General features: G+C 42.2%; 1 protein-coding gene across 2 annotated transcripts in view; it reads left to right on the top strand.

The window, feature by feature from the left end:
• LOC122558821 (coatomer subunit gamma-1) overlaps positions 1-16,742 on the top strand; it is a 76,131-nt gene that overhangs the window by 21,700 nt on the left and 37,689 nt on the right. For both annotated transcript variants that reach the window (XM_043707622.2, XM_043707621.2), the window contains exons 5-9: positions 1,296-1,375; positions 4,597-4,672; positions 8,975-9,067; positions 9,367-9,453; positions 10,817-10,971. In XM_043707622.2, coding sequence (XP_043563557.1) covers positions 1,296-1,375; positions 4,597-4,672; positions 8,975-9,067; positions 9,367-9,453; positions 10,817-10,971 — 491 coding nt within the window. The remainder of the gene's footprint in view (positions 1-1,295; positions 1,376-4,596; positions 4,673-8,974; positions 9,068-9,366; positions 9,454-10,816; positions 10,972-16,742) is intronic.

The following is a 16,742-nucleotide window of genomic DNA, read 5'->3' as shown; positions in this document are numbered from 1 at the left end:
GCAGAAGGTGACTGAGGTGGACTGTAGTTATTTTTCATCCAGGAACAACTGGCCTCCTTGCTTTTGTTTTAACCTCAATGGCATTATCTTGTATGAATTAGAATGTTCTAGGTGAACTTCAGCGGCTGTTGGATGGAGGAAATACCATTTTGACACTTGTCGATAGAAAGCTGGCTTTGATAACATTAAGGCGGCTTTGAGATGTCTGAGGCTGGATCAAAGGTGATGTGATGGGCTGGTGAATGTCATCCAGAGAGGACATTCTGAGCATCTTAGTGCAATCGCCATCATATTGTGGCTGTACAGTACATTTGTTAGACCACTTGTGGAATATTGTGTGCAATACTGGTCTCCCTCCTATAGGAAGGATGTTGTGAAACTTGAAAGGATTCAGAAAAGGTTTACAAGGATGTAAATCTTGGAGGGTTTGAATTACAGGAAGAGACTGAATAGGTTGGAGCTGTTTTCCCTAAAGCGTTGGAGGCTGACAGATGACCTTATAGAGGTTTATAAAATTACGAGGGCCATGGATGATAAACAGATGACGTCTTTTCCCTGGGGTGGGGGAGTCCAGAACAAAAGGGCATAATTTTAGGGTGAGAGGGGAAAAATTTAAAAGGGACCCAAGGGGCACCTTTTTCATGCAGAGGATGGTGCATGTATGGAATGAACTGCCAGAGGAAGTGGTGGAGGCTGGTACAATTACAACATTTAAAAGGCATCTGGATGGTTACATGAATAGGAAGGGTTGAGGGGGATATGGGCCAAGTGCTGGCAAATGGGACTGGATTAATTTGGGATATCTGGTTGGCATGGATGAATTGGACCAAAGGTTCTGTGTCTGTGGTGTACACCTTTATGTATCTATTTGATATTATCATATAGCATTGGGATCTCAACAGGATTCATTTTAGAGCAGGATGTAGAGAGGGAATAGAATCATGTCTACTGAAAACTGGTGACGAGCAGGACAATATTGTCTCGTTTGGATTATGTTTTGCTCAATAACTTACATTCATTGTGAAATCTTATGGTTTCAAATTATTGCTGCTGTGATTGGCTTTATTGTTGTTATATTGTAAAGGCAAAGTAATTTATTGTACGAGGATTGCTCCTTAATAGGATGCTAAATAAATACAAACCTACCCCTTCCTAGATTACTTTTTCTAAATCTGTTCAATGAAGTAAAGGAACTGACTAATTTTCGTGCACACATTGTCAAATAATTATTGCTGAAAACTGTTGACATGGAATGTCAAAGAATTAAGTTTTGTTTCTGCTTTTATCTGGATCAGCCGACCCTACGAAGGATGTGCTACCTGACAATCAAAGAAATGGCTAACATCGCTGAGGATGTCATCATCGTTACCAGCAGGTTAGTATCACAGGGAATCTATTAGCAGGTAGTTAAAACACTTCAGCTTCAGCTTTTCCCTTGTCCTCCTAACTTGGCTGTTTGCCCATTCCTTCCCCAATTCTGTTTCTATATCTTACGGTCTTGTCGGAGAATGTGGTTGAGAAGGGTATCAGCCATGATTAAAAGGTGGAGAAAACTCAATGGGCTGAATGGCCTATTTCTACTCCTGTACTTTATGATCTTATAAATTAAAGTTGGTCTGTGGACCCACGTTCCTTTGTACTGAAAGAGTAAGAGACTGCAGTCCGTGAAGCTTGTTACTGTTCGTCTGGCAGTGGCTTGTACATATGAGCAGAGTGTTTATGGGATTGCTTTCTTGTTGACTTTGCTATTGTTGGCCTGTTTACCTGTTGCTCCTTTTCCTCGCTGACCTGGTTTCATGTCCTGTTAGACTTTGCTTAAACATTTGGATAAGGTGCCAGAGTATGGAGCTCCTGCCAGTGCCAGTTTATAATAAATTTTGTAAAAGCTGTTGAAATAGCAACTTTAACACACAGAGAATTTCAGTCAGTAAAATACAACATGGCAAGAATACCATATGTTATAGAAATTTACCTGCAGGGTAATTTTGTTCCAGTGTCTTGTAATTTTGATTGTTACTAGTTTGTGGGAAATAAATCAAACTACTATGACTATAATACCGATTGCAGACAATACAATCTTCATAGGCAAGGCCTGTTAATAACATTTACTCTCCATTACACAGTATACTGTTTCCACAGTAACACTTCTCTTTTACTTTTTTTTTTACAATGGTATATTTCTCCTGGTCCAATTAATTCAATATGTAAAGACCTTGCAGCGTCTGAGCACCTTTTGGTCAAGACTACCTTATATTAATTTCTCTCCACGTACTTGTTGCAAATGACCAATCAACATGTTTTTGAAAGTATTTGTGAGGAGGACTATTCAAACATTTGAGGTATGATCAGATTGTAAGAAAAGAAAGCTGAAAGTGAGGGAGATGCACAACATGGAAGTTTCTTGGAACGAGCAAGTCTGGGTCGGAGATAGTTCATTTACGAACTAGAGGGACCGTATTGTTGAAGAGGAGAGTGTGAAACGGACTGGTAAGCTAGAGGAGATACTTGTTAGGAAGGAAGATGTGTTGGACATTTTGAACAACTTGAGGATAGACAAGTCCCCCGGGCCTGACGGGATATATCCTAGGATTATGTGGGAAGCAAGAGAGGAAATTGCAGTACCGTTGGCAATGATCTTTTCGTCTTCACTGTCAACGGGGGTGGTACCAGAGGACTGGAGAGTGGCGAATGTTGTGCCCCTGTTCAAAAAAGGGAATAGGGATAACCTCGGGAATTACAGGCCAGTTTGTCTTACTTCGGTGGTAGGCAAAGTAATGGAAAGGGTACTGAGGGATAGGATTTATGAGTATCTGGAAAGACACTGCTTGATTAGGGAGAGCCAGCACGGATTTGTGAAGGGTAGGTCTTGCCTTACAAGTCTTATTGAATTCTTTGAGGAGGTGACCAAGCATGTGGATGAGGGTAGAGCAGTGGATGTAGTTTACATGGATTTTAGTAAGGCATTTGATAAGGTTCCCCATGGTAGGCTTGTGCGGAAAGTCAGGAGGCATGGGATAGTGGGAAATTTGGCCAATTGGATAGAAAACTGGCTAACCGGTCGAAGTCAGAGAGTGGTGGTAGATGGTAAATATTCAGCCTGGAGCCCAGTTACAAGTGGAGTTCTGCAGGGATCAGTTCTGGGTCCTCTGCTGTTTGTAATTTTTATTAATGACTTGAAAGAGGGAGTCGAAGGGTGAGTCAGTAAATTTGCAGATGATACGAAGATTGGTGGAGTTGTGGATAGTGAGGAGGGCTGTTGTTGGCTGCAAAGGGACTTCGATATGATGCAGAGCTGGGCTGAGGAGTGGCAGATGGAGTTCAACCCTGCCAAGTGTGAGGTTGTCCATTTTGGAAAGACAAATAAGAATGCAGAATACAGGGTTCTTAGTAAGGTGGAAGAACAGAGGGATCTTGGGGTCTATGTTCATAGGTCTTTGAAAGTTACCACTCGGGTGGATAGAGCTTGTAAGAAGGCCTATGGTGTATTAGCGTTCATTAGCAGAGGGATTGAATTCAAGAGTCGTGAAGTGATGTTGCAGCTGTACAGGACCTTGGTAAGGCCACATTTGGAGTACTGTGTGTAGTTCTGGTCGCCTCCCTTTAGGAAAGATGTGGAAGCTTTGGAGAGGGTGCAGAGAAGATTTACCAGGATGTTGCCTGGAATGGAGATTAGGTCATACGAGGATAGGTTGAGAGTGCTAGGCCTTTTCTCGTTGGAACGGTGAAGGATGAGGGGTGACTTGATAGATGTTTATAAGATGATCAGAGGAATAGATAGAGTAGACAGTCAGAAACCTTTTCCCTGGGTACAACAGAGTGTTACAAGGGGACATAAATTTAAGGTGAAGGGTGGAAGGTATAGGGGAGATGTCAGGGGTGGATTCTTTACCCAGAGAGTGGTGGGGGCATGGAATGCGTTGCCTGTGGGAGTGGTAGAGTCAGAATCATTGGCGACCTTTAAGCGGCAATTGGATAGGTACATGGATGGGTGCTTAAGCTAGGACAAATGTTCGGCACAACATCGTGGGCCGAAGGGCCTGTTCTGTGCTGTATTGTTCTATGTTCTACGAAAGTCAATAGGCAGCTTTCGAGGCTCAATCCAGGTGCTTGAGTTCATAATCTTGGCTCATTTGGTGGTGCAGCACTAAGATGCTGGCTTTCACATGAGCGATTAGGGCGGCCTGGCCTGCACTTTCTGGTGGATTTAAAAGATCCCACTATTTTGTAAGAAGAGCAGAGGAGTTTTCCTGAGGGTTGGACGTTATTTATCCCTTTACCAACATTGCTGTTTGTGGGATCTTACTGTGGCCAAATTATCGGCAATAATGCTAAGTTACAACAGTGTCAGTGTTGTAAAATGATGTATTGACTTTAAAGAACTCTTAAAAAGCGCCGTGCAAGTTGTAATCTTCCTTCCACCTGACATCTAAATAGTGTTTTTAAATAAACAGCCCACATTACAGATATGTGTTTTAACAGTTAATTGGTCATATTAGCCTGAAAAGGAATACTCTTTATAGTTACAGTTAAGAGGATTAGGTTTTTGCAATCTAGCTAATTATTGCTTCAGTTATTCTGCATTTTCTTTTCCTTTAGCCTGACTAAAGACATGACTGGGAAAGAAGACAATTATCGGGGACCTGCTGTGAGAGCACTGTGTAAAATTACTGATGTAAGTACCGTGCTCAAAAGGCGGACTTGCATGTGGACATAATTTATAGGATGATGTTTTAAAAATCAAATTATAAAACAGAGTTTTTGTTACTAACGCAATGTGTCCTTCTATTTGAATCTCAATTCCGCAGCAGTAAGGACTCTAAATTGGAGATTGTCTGCCTAGTTTCCACTAGAAATGGGTGGTGTTGCCCATAGAATGGTACTGGAATGACTGGGTTCAGAGACTGGCTGCTGCTGAAATGATTACATTGGTGCGGTGGAATTTGAAACACCTTGTTGGGATACAGCAAGAGATTGCTTCATCTTGCATCTAACCAGCACTGTCCTGCTCAGGGATTTAATTATGAAAAATATATGTTCTCGTTCCCAATACTGACATCACTGCCCATAGTTGTAAGCATTGAAAGTGTAATTGTCTGTATTCATAAGGCAGTTTTTTTTCTGAAGAGATGTATTTCTGTTTTCACATGTATTTTGACAGTTTTTTTGATTATATCGTTTTCCACATCTGGCCTGTTGTACATCCTTGGTTTTCATTACTCCATCTTTGGCCAGTGTGTCTTTGAATGCTTAAGCCCTGGGGTTTCCTCCCTAATATTCTCTGCCTTTTGAAGTCTTCTCGACCCAGTGCCATTGATCAAAGGGACGTTCTCCATTTGGAGTCGGAGGATGTCAGAAGCCCTGACTCTATTTTCATGTCCTGAGATTGCAGTGGTAGGGCCAAGGCTACCAAAATAATTTGTAATTATGTGATACTACTCCAGGGTAAAACCAGCAAACCTGACAGAGACCTGGAATTGCTGAAAAATGTGTTGCAACACATTTTTCAGCTCTGATCTCCAGCATCTGCAGTCCTTACTTTCTCCTAGAGACCTGGAATTGTACAGGTTTTAGTGACTCAATGTAACACCAGACACTTAAGCTATCAGGCTAACTGTTCAGGATAAATTTTCCACAGTAGCAAACCCAAAGGTCTGTTCGGTACATTCATCAGGGTTTTAAAAAAAAAGCTACAGGGAATGATTCAGCACAGATAGTTTATCATGTCTCGGTCAATATGTATTGATTATCTTTTTTTAAAACAGTTCTGAAAACATTTCTTCAAGGCAGCAATGTTTTAAATGGAACTTCAAAAACAGAAAAATAAAGCTATTTCAGTACATTATAAGTCACCTTAACTATATCTAAAAAAGTAAATAACATGCTTACGAGGTGGAGAACTATAGCAGAAGAACTGTTAAAGCCATCTCTCAATAGATCTGTTAATCTACGTTGTGAGGATGAAACTGACTAAAATGTTTTTTGTGTGTTGCTTCAATGAGCTTCTTATTGCAACTGTGTGTTTTTAATTTAGATGGTTAAGTAAAACTCTTCTAAACTAGGTTAGCCCTATTGCTCTCCTTGCCCACTGCTCTTGTCAACTCTTATTACTTCTGTAAGGATCTGTGAAAGCAAGAATGGTTTGAAGCTTAGAAATTTCGAAGAGCTCTGCACTCTTCTCAGCGCAGACGTGAATCAAGCGGATGTGCCAAACAGCAATTTTTATTTTAAAAAGTGATATCCTATAAGCAGTATTGCAAAAGGTCCAGGTCCTGGACAGACTAGATGTGAGAAGCTTGATCCTCATATCGGGGAAGTCCAGAACTACGGGTCACAGTCTAAGAATAAGGGGTAAGCCATTCAGGATTGAGATGAAGAAGAATTTCTTCACTTGGAGTTGTGAACCTGTGGGATTCTCTCCCACAGGAAGCTGTTTAGGCCATTTCGCTAGATATATTCACGATGGAGCTGGACGTGGTCCTTGCAGCTAAAGGCATCATTGGGATGGGGAGAGGGAGAGAATGGGATACTGAAATTGCATGATCAGCCATGATCATATTGAATGGTGGTACATGCTCGAAGGGCTGAATGGTCTCCTCCTGCACCTACTTTCTATGTTTCTATGTGTGCTACTAGTGCCATGTGCTAGTCAGAGTAGAAACAGTAGGTTTCAGATTCCTGCAGCATTGAGACCGGTTCTGGGTGAGCAAGGACCAGTACAAGCTTGGCAGGACTGACACTACTGTTCTAGGGGAGTCTTGCTGGAGTGGTTGGGAAAGCTTTAAACTAAGATGGCAGGGGGTGGGAGCCTATGCACAGAATCAGAGGAAGGGAAATCAAGGACAAGAACAAAGGCAGACTAAGAAAAGTATTGAGCAGAGAAATGAAGGGCTGGATCAAACAAGGTCACAGTGAAAAGTAATGGGGATGGGCCATGTAATGTTAAAAAGGTAAACCTTAAAAGTTTGTGCCTTAATGCAAAAAACATTCACATAGAATCATAGAATCCCTTCAGTGTGGAAGCAGTCCATTTGGCCCATTGAGTCCACACTGACCCTCTGAAGAGCATCTCACCCAGATCCACCTTACCCATCCTGTCACTGTAACCCTGCATTTCCCTTGGCTAATTCACCTATCCCTGCAGATCCCTGGGCACTATGGGTAATTCACCTGACTTGAATTGAATGAATGAATTGAATTTATTGTCACGTGTACCGAGGTGCGGTGAAAAGCTTTGTCTTGCGAGCAATGCAGGCAGATCACAGAGTTAAGTAGCATAGATAAGTAAATAATAGGTAAATAGCAGCAAAAACAAAAACACAGGTACAGGCGAATGTTAAGAGATTGAGAGTCCATTCAGTATTCTAACAACAGTAGGGTAGAAACTGTTACAAAACCAGCTGGTGCGTGTGTTCAGGCTTCTGTACCTTCTCCCCGCTGGTAGAGGTTGTAGAAAAACATTGCCAGGGTGGGATGGATTTTTGAGAATGCTGGCGGCCTTTCTTTGACAGCGGGCCTGGTAGATGGATTCTATAGATGGGAGGTTGGCCTTTGTGATTGTCTGGGCCAAGTTCACCACTCACTGTAACCATTTCCGATCTTGAATAGCGCAGTTGCCCTACCAGGTAGTGATACTTCTGGACAGAATGCTCTCAATGGCCCACCTATAAAAGTTGGCAAGGTTATTTGCCGTCATGCCAAATTTCCTCAGCTGCCTAAGGAAGAAGAGGTGTTGTTGAGCCTTTGTAACCAGTACATCCACATGAAGAGTCCAAGAAAGCTTGTTGTGGATGACCACTCCGAGGAGCTTGGCACTCTCCACTTGTTCCACCTCTGTACTGTTAATGTGTAGGGGGGTGCATGAGTAACATCCTGCCGAAAGTCAGTATTGAGTTCCTTGGTTTTACTGGCATTGAGGGCTAGGTTGTTCTCAGTGTACCACTTTTCCAGGTCTTCCACCTGTCGTCTGTTTCAGTGCCATCTGATATTCGACCAACTATGGTGGTGTCAACAGTGAGCTTGTAAATGTCATTAGTCTGGTATTTGCTGACGCAGTCATGGGAGAACAGTGAATACAGTAGGGGGCTGAGTACATATCCCTGGGGTGCTGCAATGTTGAGTGTTAGTGACAATGAAATATTGTCCCCAATCTTCACTATGGCGTGTGGGTCAGGAAATGAAGGATCCAGTACCAGAGAGTGGGGCTTAGTCCGAGTTCTACATCTTTGGACTGTGGGAGGAAAAAGGAGCATTCGGAGGAAACATGGAGAACGTGCAAACTCCACACAGTCACTCGAGGGTGGAATCAAACACAGTAGCCTGATGCCATGAGGCAGCAGTGCTAACAACTGAGCCACTGTGCTGCCTAAAAAAAAAAGGATAAATTTATCATGCACACGGATGAAAACAGAATCATGTAGCCAAGATTGTAGCCATGCTAAATTGCCCGTAGTGTTAGGTGAAGGGGTAAAATGTAGGGGAATGGGTCTGGGTGGGTTGCGCTTTGGCGGGTCGATGTGGACTTGTTGGGCTGAAGGACCTGTTTCCACACTGTAAGTAATCTAAAAAAAAATTACAGAGACATGGCTGCAGGTTGACCAGGAATGGGAGCAGAGCATCGAAGGACAGACAAAAAGAAAAAGGCAATGCAATTTCACTGCTGGTTAAAGAGGAAATTAACACAATAGTAAGTGTGGAGTCCGTAGGGTTGAACTGAGAAACACTAAACATTAACAAACAACAAAAACAAAAATTGCTGGAAAAGCTAAGCAGGTCTGTTAGCATTTGTAGAGAGAAATCAGGGTTAAAATTTCCAGCAATTTCTGTTCTTGTTTCTGGTTTACATCATCTGCAGTTCTTTTGCTTTTAAACGCTAAATATTATCTGGGCTTCTCTGTCATTAGTTTTTAAAGTGTTGACCTTATGGAAGGTGCTGTTTCGGATCTCTTTCACTCACTCTCTTGTATGATTCCTGAAGGGCACCATGCTGCAAGCTATCGAAAGGTACATGAAGCAGGCAATCGTGGACAAAGTGCCCAGTGTCTCCAGCTCAGCATTGCTTTCCTCCTTGGTGAGTGCTGTTGTCTGTTGCAAAATATATCATAGTAACTTGGTATAGGAATAATGCTGACTTGTCCTGATATGGAAGTTATTTACACAGCCTGACTCCATTTCTTATTACTTTAACTTCCTGGTAATTCATTGCTCTGATTTTGTACAGTGGCATTTTATGAAGGAATGACATTTGTCTTGTCAACTCGAAATGCTGTACGTGCTGCTTTGGGATTTTGAAATTCAATTGCAAATATCATTCAATGGATATGTTGGAAGAGGATGTCATTAATCCACTGTTTCCTTTGTGTCCTGCAGCACTTGCTCAAGACCGGCTTTGATGTGGTGAAGCGCTGGGTGAACGAAGCTCAAGAGGCAGCCTCCAGTGACAACATTATGGTGCAGGTAAATCGAATGGTTGCACAATGTAAAGTCAATGCAAACTATTCACTGATAACACTGACAAATTGAGTATTGTGTACAGTTTTGGTCACTCTCTTGTAGGAAAGATGTAGTTAAACTGGAAAGAGTGCAAAGATGATTTACAAGGATGTTGCTAGGACTAGTAGGCATGAGTTACAGGGAGAGATTGGCCAGAATAGGGCTAAATCCTTGGAACGTAGGGGAATGTGGAGTGAGCTTATTATTGCCTTTTTCCCAGGGATGAGGAATTGAAAACTAGAGGGCATAGGTTTAAGGTGAGAGGGGAAAGATTTAAGGAGGAGCTGGGGGGCAACTTCTTCATGCAGAGAGTGGTGCATATATGGAATGGGCTGCCAGAGAAAGTGGTTGAGGAATGTACAATAGCAACTTTTTGAAAAAAACACTTGGGTAGGTATGTGGATGGGATGAGTTTGGAGGGTTGTGGACCAAATGCGAGCAGTTGGAACTAGCTGAGTGTGCACCATGGTCAGTATGGACCAGTTTGGGCCAAAGGGCCTGTTTCCATGCTGTATTACTCTATGACTCTAAGTTAGTGGGTATGTATGCCACCCAGTGTTCTACTTAAACCCATTGCACTTCAAGACTCAAGATTGAATCTGTACTTTTCTGTTGAATTAGCTGATTGCATTGATCATAGGAGATCAAAAGCAAGGAAGTAATTTAGAAATCACCATTTAGTCTGTAGCTGGAGTATTGTGCCCAGTGCTGAGCAGCAAATGTTAGGAAGGATGTCAAGTCTTTTGAGGAGGTGTACAGAAGGTCTGCTAGAATGATATTAGAGATGAGAGAATCTGATATTATTCTACTTAGAGAAGGTCAGTGGGTGATTGAATAGTCATTTTGAAAATTATGGATGGATTTGATAGAGTGCTGAAAAGAAACTGAAAGAACTGCGGATGCTGGAAATCTGAAACAAAAACAGAAATTGCTGGAAAAGCTCAGCAGGCTGGCAGCACCCATGGAGAGAGAATGCTGCCAGACCTCCTGTTCAGAAGATGGGTCATTGGACCCATAATGTTAACTCTGACTTCTCTCCACAGGTGCTGCCAGACTTGCTGAGCTTTTACAGTAATTTCTGTTTTTGTATTGAGAAAGTTCTGCACCATCAGGCTTACTGCTTTTTACTTAAGATGGCAATCTATTGGATTGTCTACCTGTTCAAAAGGAATTAAACAATCCCCATTTTAACAGAGATTTTGTCAGCATTCTCGACAATATTCCCTCAACAAATGCCATTATAAAGAGCTTATTAACTTTTCCATGTCTGCATACTGGTTGTAGTACTTCCTCCAAAACAGTGGGTGACTGCACTCCTTTCTTTCAGTATCATGCTCTGGGGCTACTGTACCACATCAGGAAAAACGACCGGCTTGCTGTTAACAAGATGGTGTCGAAGTTCGCACGCCAGGGCCTCAAGTCACCATTTGCCTATTGCATGATGATCCGCATCGCCAGTAAACTGTTGGAGGAGGATGACAAGTGAGAACCTTTCAGGGTCAAATGAACCATGTTCTTCTGTTGTACCATTGGAACTTGTGACAAGGTCTCCCACACTTGACTGAACTGGCAAGGATCAAGTTGGTGCTGTTCATAGCTCTCTCCTCTATCTCCCTCAATCATATAATGAGCAAGAAGTCTGCTGCTTGCAAGAAACATGTATGAAATGGGTTTAGACCATCTCAATGCATAGGAGTGCATATACCTGACAGCACAGAAACAGGCTATACAGCCCAACTGGCCTATGAAATGGCAGATAAAGTTTAATTTGGATAAATATGAGGCATTGTATTTTTGGTAAACCAAGCAAGGGCAGGACTTATACAATTAAATGTTGGCCCTTGGGTAGTGTTGTAGAACAGATACCTAGGGGTTCAGGTACATAAATATTTGAAGTTTGTGTCATAGGTAGTCAGGGTGGTTAAGAAGGTGCTTAGTGAACTTACCTTCATTGCTCAGACCTTTTGTGTATAATAGTTGGGACATCATATTGAGGTTGTACAGGACATTGGTGAGACGTCTTCTGGACTATTGTGTGCAGTTCTGCATTACCTTGTTTAGGAATGAAATTATTAAATAAGGGAGAGTCCAGAAAAGATTTTGCTGGGATGAAGAAAGGATGGGAATGGAGGGTTTGAGTTATAAGGAGAGGCTGGGTAGGCTAAGACATTTTTCACTGGAGCATAGGAGGTTGAGGTGACCTTGGAAGTTTATAAAACCATGAGGGGTATAGATAAGATGAATGGCAGGTGTTTTTTCCCTAGGGTGGGGGATTTCAAGAATAGGGGACATATTTTTAAGGTGAGAGGGGAAAGATTTGAAAAGGACATGAGGGGCAACTTTTTTTAGTGGTTTGTATGTGGAATGAACTTCCAGGGAAAGTGGTGGATGCAGGTACAGTAACAACGTTTAAAAGGCATTTGGATAGGTACGTGAATAAGAAATGTTTGGAGGGGTATGAGCCAAGCACAGGCAGTTTAGTTTGGGATTATGGTCAGCAGGGACTAGTTGGATTAAAGGGTCTGTTTCTGTACTGTATTCTGTGTTTGCCCCTCAAGCACTTTCTCTTGGTTCTTCTTCATCTGCATCTATCAGGAGATCCTAGTATTACTTTCTCTCTGGCAGTCCCTGTAAATACATCAGTGCTGTTTGCTTCAACTTCTCTTTGTGGTGGCATGCTCCATATTTTAACCACTCTGGATGAAGAATGCAGGTCCCAGTATGGGCTTTATAATATTAACCCTGGTTCCTATTTTGATTGAACATTTCACTCATAGATGCCACTTGAAGGCTGATATGAGAACTAGAAAAATATTTAAACAAAAAGCTCATTTGTGTTGTATCGCCAGCAAGCCTAATATTAATTGGGCTGTCCGCTGGTGCATTGAGAAATTGCTGTTGGTCCTTATTCCTTGCAACTGCTGCAAATGAGATGGAAGAACATTTTGAAGTTGCACCAGGGGCACCACAGGGAGGACTAAGCTCTGCAGTTAGCCACATTTTACTTAATGTGGGAGAGCTTGTTTGTAACGCATGGTCTAAAATTAAAAATATCATTGTACCATGGCTCTAACTTAATCACAAAATGCATTAAAAAAAACAAGACTCCTAAACACCATGCTTGCTAGGAGCCAGTGGTATAATCATGTTGATTCTGTAAAACATAAGTTCAGGTGGTGAAATTTCAATTCAGTAACTAAATCTGGAATTAAAAACTAGTCTGGTGGTGACCATGTAATCATTGTCAATTATCATAAAAACCTATCAGGTTTATTAATATCATTTAGAGAAAGGTGCCGTGCTTACCTGATCTGGCCCACTTGACCCACTGGAGAGTCAACCACTACAATGGCTTAGCAAGCCACTGCATTGTATGTAATAGCTACCAAAAGTCTGCTAAAAAGACCTACACCACATGGACTACACTGTTTCAAGAAGACCACTTACATCACCTTCCCAAGGGCAATTACGGTTGGGCAATAAATACTGGCTTATCTTGTGAAACCCACATCCTGTAAATGAATAAAATAAACCATAGGATGGTTTACACACTACAAGGATTGGAATAGTTTCTCTTAGATATGGCCTTTCATAGGAATAGGCTATTCAAGCTGTTGAGTCTATTTCACCATTCATTGAGATCATGGCTGATCCATATTTAAACACTGTGTTTACCTGCCTTGGCTCCATATCCTTTTGTGCCCCAGTCTGGAAAAGAAAGCCCTTTGACTTTGGATTTAATGTGATCAACTCGAGTGGAACTTAGTATTTTTTTGTGTGGAGGAATTTAATGCTTCTATTGACTTTTGTGTGAAACTGTATCCCAACTTCCCTTCTGATTAGCCTGGCTCTGAGTTTGAGATGGTGTGCTCCTATTTTAGACTCCTCCACATGTTCTTTTTTTCATTCAATGCACACAGACCAAAGAGGCCTCGGAGGGTTTTGTAGTCCGTTCTGGGTTAGTGCACTACAATCTGTCTCTGTGTCACTGGGAAAATCAGCCAGGCATCTTACAGCTGATTCCTGGTGAGCATGAGATCAGGCTTGGCTTTAAGCTGCTCCATATTTGGCAAAACTGCCGACACTGACTGTCATGGTTCATGCACAGATAACCCTGGTAGAGGGAAAAGGGAAAATAAATCTGTAGAAAAATGATCATTTTAATATTTGTGGCAGTGTCAAATTGAAGTGAAGGTTACTTTCAAACTGGATTCTTGACTATGATCCTCGCATAAAATGAGTCTCAGCGCTTCATTGGCGAGTAGCAATGCATTTGCAACATTCCTTGCAAAAACACTGACTGGCGCTCCAACTCCAAAGGAACCTTTAGGCTGCCATCCAAAATTTGCAGCTCTGAATTCCTCATCCATCCTGATGCCCAAAATCCCACAGGATGCACAGCAAGTGTCCTCAGCAATCTGTCTTCCCCATTACTCAACACTTTATCTTTGCAAAACAGAGCTAGTCAGAAGCAGACTTGGTAAGAGGGGATGGCACTATGAAATCTGATAACTTTAATTTTTCTAATGTATGAACATGTGTGACTTAAAGCCGTTTTGCCAAATTTTTGACAATGTCAATTAGAAGTATAACCATTACACTGAAGCGTTAGTGAGTTCATGCTTAGCATGCACTCCATTTTTCTTTTGTCTTCTCCACATCAGCATTTTCCCCTGTGGGTAAAAGAACTATCCATTGTGAGAAGTGCTTGGAGCATGGATTTCCTTGGTTTAATCTCTGCACCGTGCTGAATTGGCTGATCTTGGCCAGATCACAAAGTTAGCACAACCCGGCAGCATATAATAGGAAGAAAACCTCAGAGTTCGCCAAAACTTCCAGAAGGTGAGGGAAGAAATGATTGGGGAGAAAACACTACAACTTATGTGTTCAAATTAATTCTTGCCTGAAGACTAATCCTGATTGAAAGAATATTGAACAGTTGACTAATAAATAGGCGACAGTTAAGTAGACCTGAGATCTGTTAGGCCTTTGCAAGCTCAGCACAGTTTTCCAGCCATTTTAGCACACGTAATCATCAGCATCTAGGTTAGTTTGACCAGTTAATGGTCTTGACTCAGTGATAAGGAACTTGATTTTTTTAAAAAACTGCTGAAGAACTGCCATTTTAATAGGTGCAACAGTATCGAATTTTGATCAAAGGCAAATATTGATATCTCAGACACTGTTGATAGCTTGAGGCTTGCTGTTTTTGGTAGTGTCATTTGAAACGTTTAACGTTCTGTGGGTTTAGAGACGGTGTTCAGAGCCACCTGCCCTTCCGCTCATGATAGTGAGTCAATAAGGAAAACTCAAAGGAATAGGGAAAAGGTTGGGTATACTGCAGCGACCTGCGCTGCGACTGGAGTAAATTTTCCACATGGTTTTGCGGCCATAATTCTATTAGATTTAAAATAGTCATGGAAAAAGGTAGACCAGATCTAAAAGTTGAAGTTCTAAATTGGAGAAAGGCCAATTTTTACGGTATTAGGCAAGAACTTTCGAAAGCTGATTGGGGGCAGATGTTTGCAGGTAAAAGTACGGCTGGAAAATGGGAAGCCTTCAGTATTGAGATGAGAATCCAGAGAAAGTATATTCCTGTCAGGGTGAAAGGAAAGGCTGGTAGGTATAGGGAATGCTGGATGACTAAAGAAATTGAGAGTTTGGTGAAGAAAAAGAAGGAAGCATATATATGGTATAGACAGGATAGATCAAGTGAATCCGAAGAAGAGTATAAAGGAAGTAGGAGTATACTTAAGAGGGAAATCAGGAGGGCAAAAAGGGGACATGAGATAGCTTTGGCAAATAGAATTAAGGAGAATCCAAAGGGTTTTTACAGATACATTAAGGACAAAAGAATAACTAAGGAGAGAATAGGGCCCCTCAAAGATCAGCAAGGCGGCCTTTGTGTGGAGCCGCAGAAAATGGGGGAGATACTCAATGAGTATTTTGCATCAGTATTTACTGTGGAAAAGGATATGGAAGATATAGACTGTAGGGAAATAGATGGTGACATCTTGCAAAATGTCCATATTACAGAGGAGAAAGTGCGGGATGTCTTGAAACAGGTAAAGGTAGATAAATCCCCAGGACCTGATCAGTTGTACCCGAGAACTCTGTGGGAAGCTAGAGAAGTGGTTGCTGGGCCTCTTGCTGAGATATTTGTATCGTCGATAGTCACAGGTGAGGTGCCAGAAGACTGGAGGTTGGCTGATGTGGTGCTACTGTTTAAGAAGAGTGGTAAGGACAAGCCAGGGAACTATTGACCAGTGAGCCTGACGCCGGTGGTGGGCAAGTTGTTGGAGGGAGTCCTGAGGGACTATCATCCATATAAATGATTTGGATGTGAGCATAAGAAGTATAGTTAGTCAGTTTGCAGATGACACCAAAATTGGAGGTATGGTGGACAGCGAAGAGGGTTACCTCAGATTACAACAGGATCTTGACCAGATGGGCCAATAAGCTGAGAAGTGGCAAATGGAGTTTAATTCAGATAAATGTGAGGTGCTGCATTTTGGGAAAGCAAGTCTTAGCAGGACTTATACACTTAATGGTAATGTTCGAGGAAGTGTTGCTGAACAAAGAGACCTTGGAGTACAGGTTCATAGCTCCTTGAAAGTGGAGTCGCAGGTAGATAGAATAGTAAAGAAGGCGTTTGGTATGCTTTCCTTAATTTGTCAGATTATGGAGTACAGGTGTTGAGAGGTCATGTTGCAGCTGTGCAGGACATTGGTTAGGCCACTGTTGGAATATTGCGTGCAATTCTGGACTCCTTCCTATTGGAAAGATGTTGTGAAACTTGAAAGGGTTCAGAAAAGATTTACAAGGATGTTGCCAGGGTTGGAGGATTTGAGCTGCAGGGAGAGGCTGAACAGACTGGGGCTGTTTTCCCTCGAGCGTCGGAGGCTGAGGGGCGACCTTATAGAGATTTACAAAATTATGAGGGGCATGGATAGGGTAAATAGGCAAAGTCTTTTCCCTGGGGTGGGGGAGTCCAGAACGCGAGGGCATAGGAGAGGGGAAAGATATAAAAGAGACCTACGGGACAACACAGAGGGTGATACAGGTATGGAATGAGCTGCCAGAGGATGTGGTGGAGGCTGGTACAATTGCAACATTTAAGAGGCATTTGGACGGGTATATGAATAGGAAGGGTTTGGAGGTATATGGGCCGGGTGCTGGCAGGTGGGACTAGATTTGGTTGTGATATCTGGTCTGCATAGACTGGTTGGACTGAAGGGTCTGTTTCCGTGCTG

This window comes from Chiloscyllium plagiosum, unplaced genomic scaffold (genome assembly GCF_037043375.1).
Source record: "Chiloscyllium plagiosum isolate Xiang-an unplaced genomic scaffold, Cpla_swu_hap1 HiC_scaffold_14, whole genome shotgun sequence".
NCBI classification, from domain to species: Eukaryota; Metazoa; Chordata; class Chondrichthyes; order Orectolobiformes; family Hemiscylliidae; genus Chiloscyllium; species Chiloscyllium plagiosum.
Note: the sequence above shows the minus strand (reverse complement) of the source record. Positions and strands in the feature narration are given on the sequence as shown.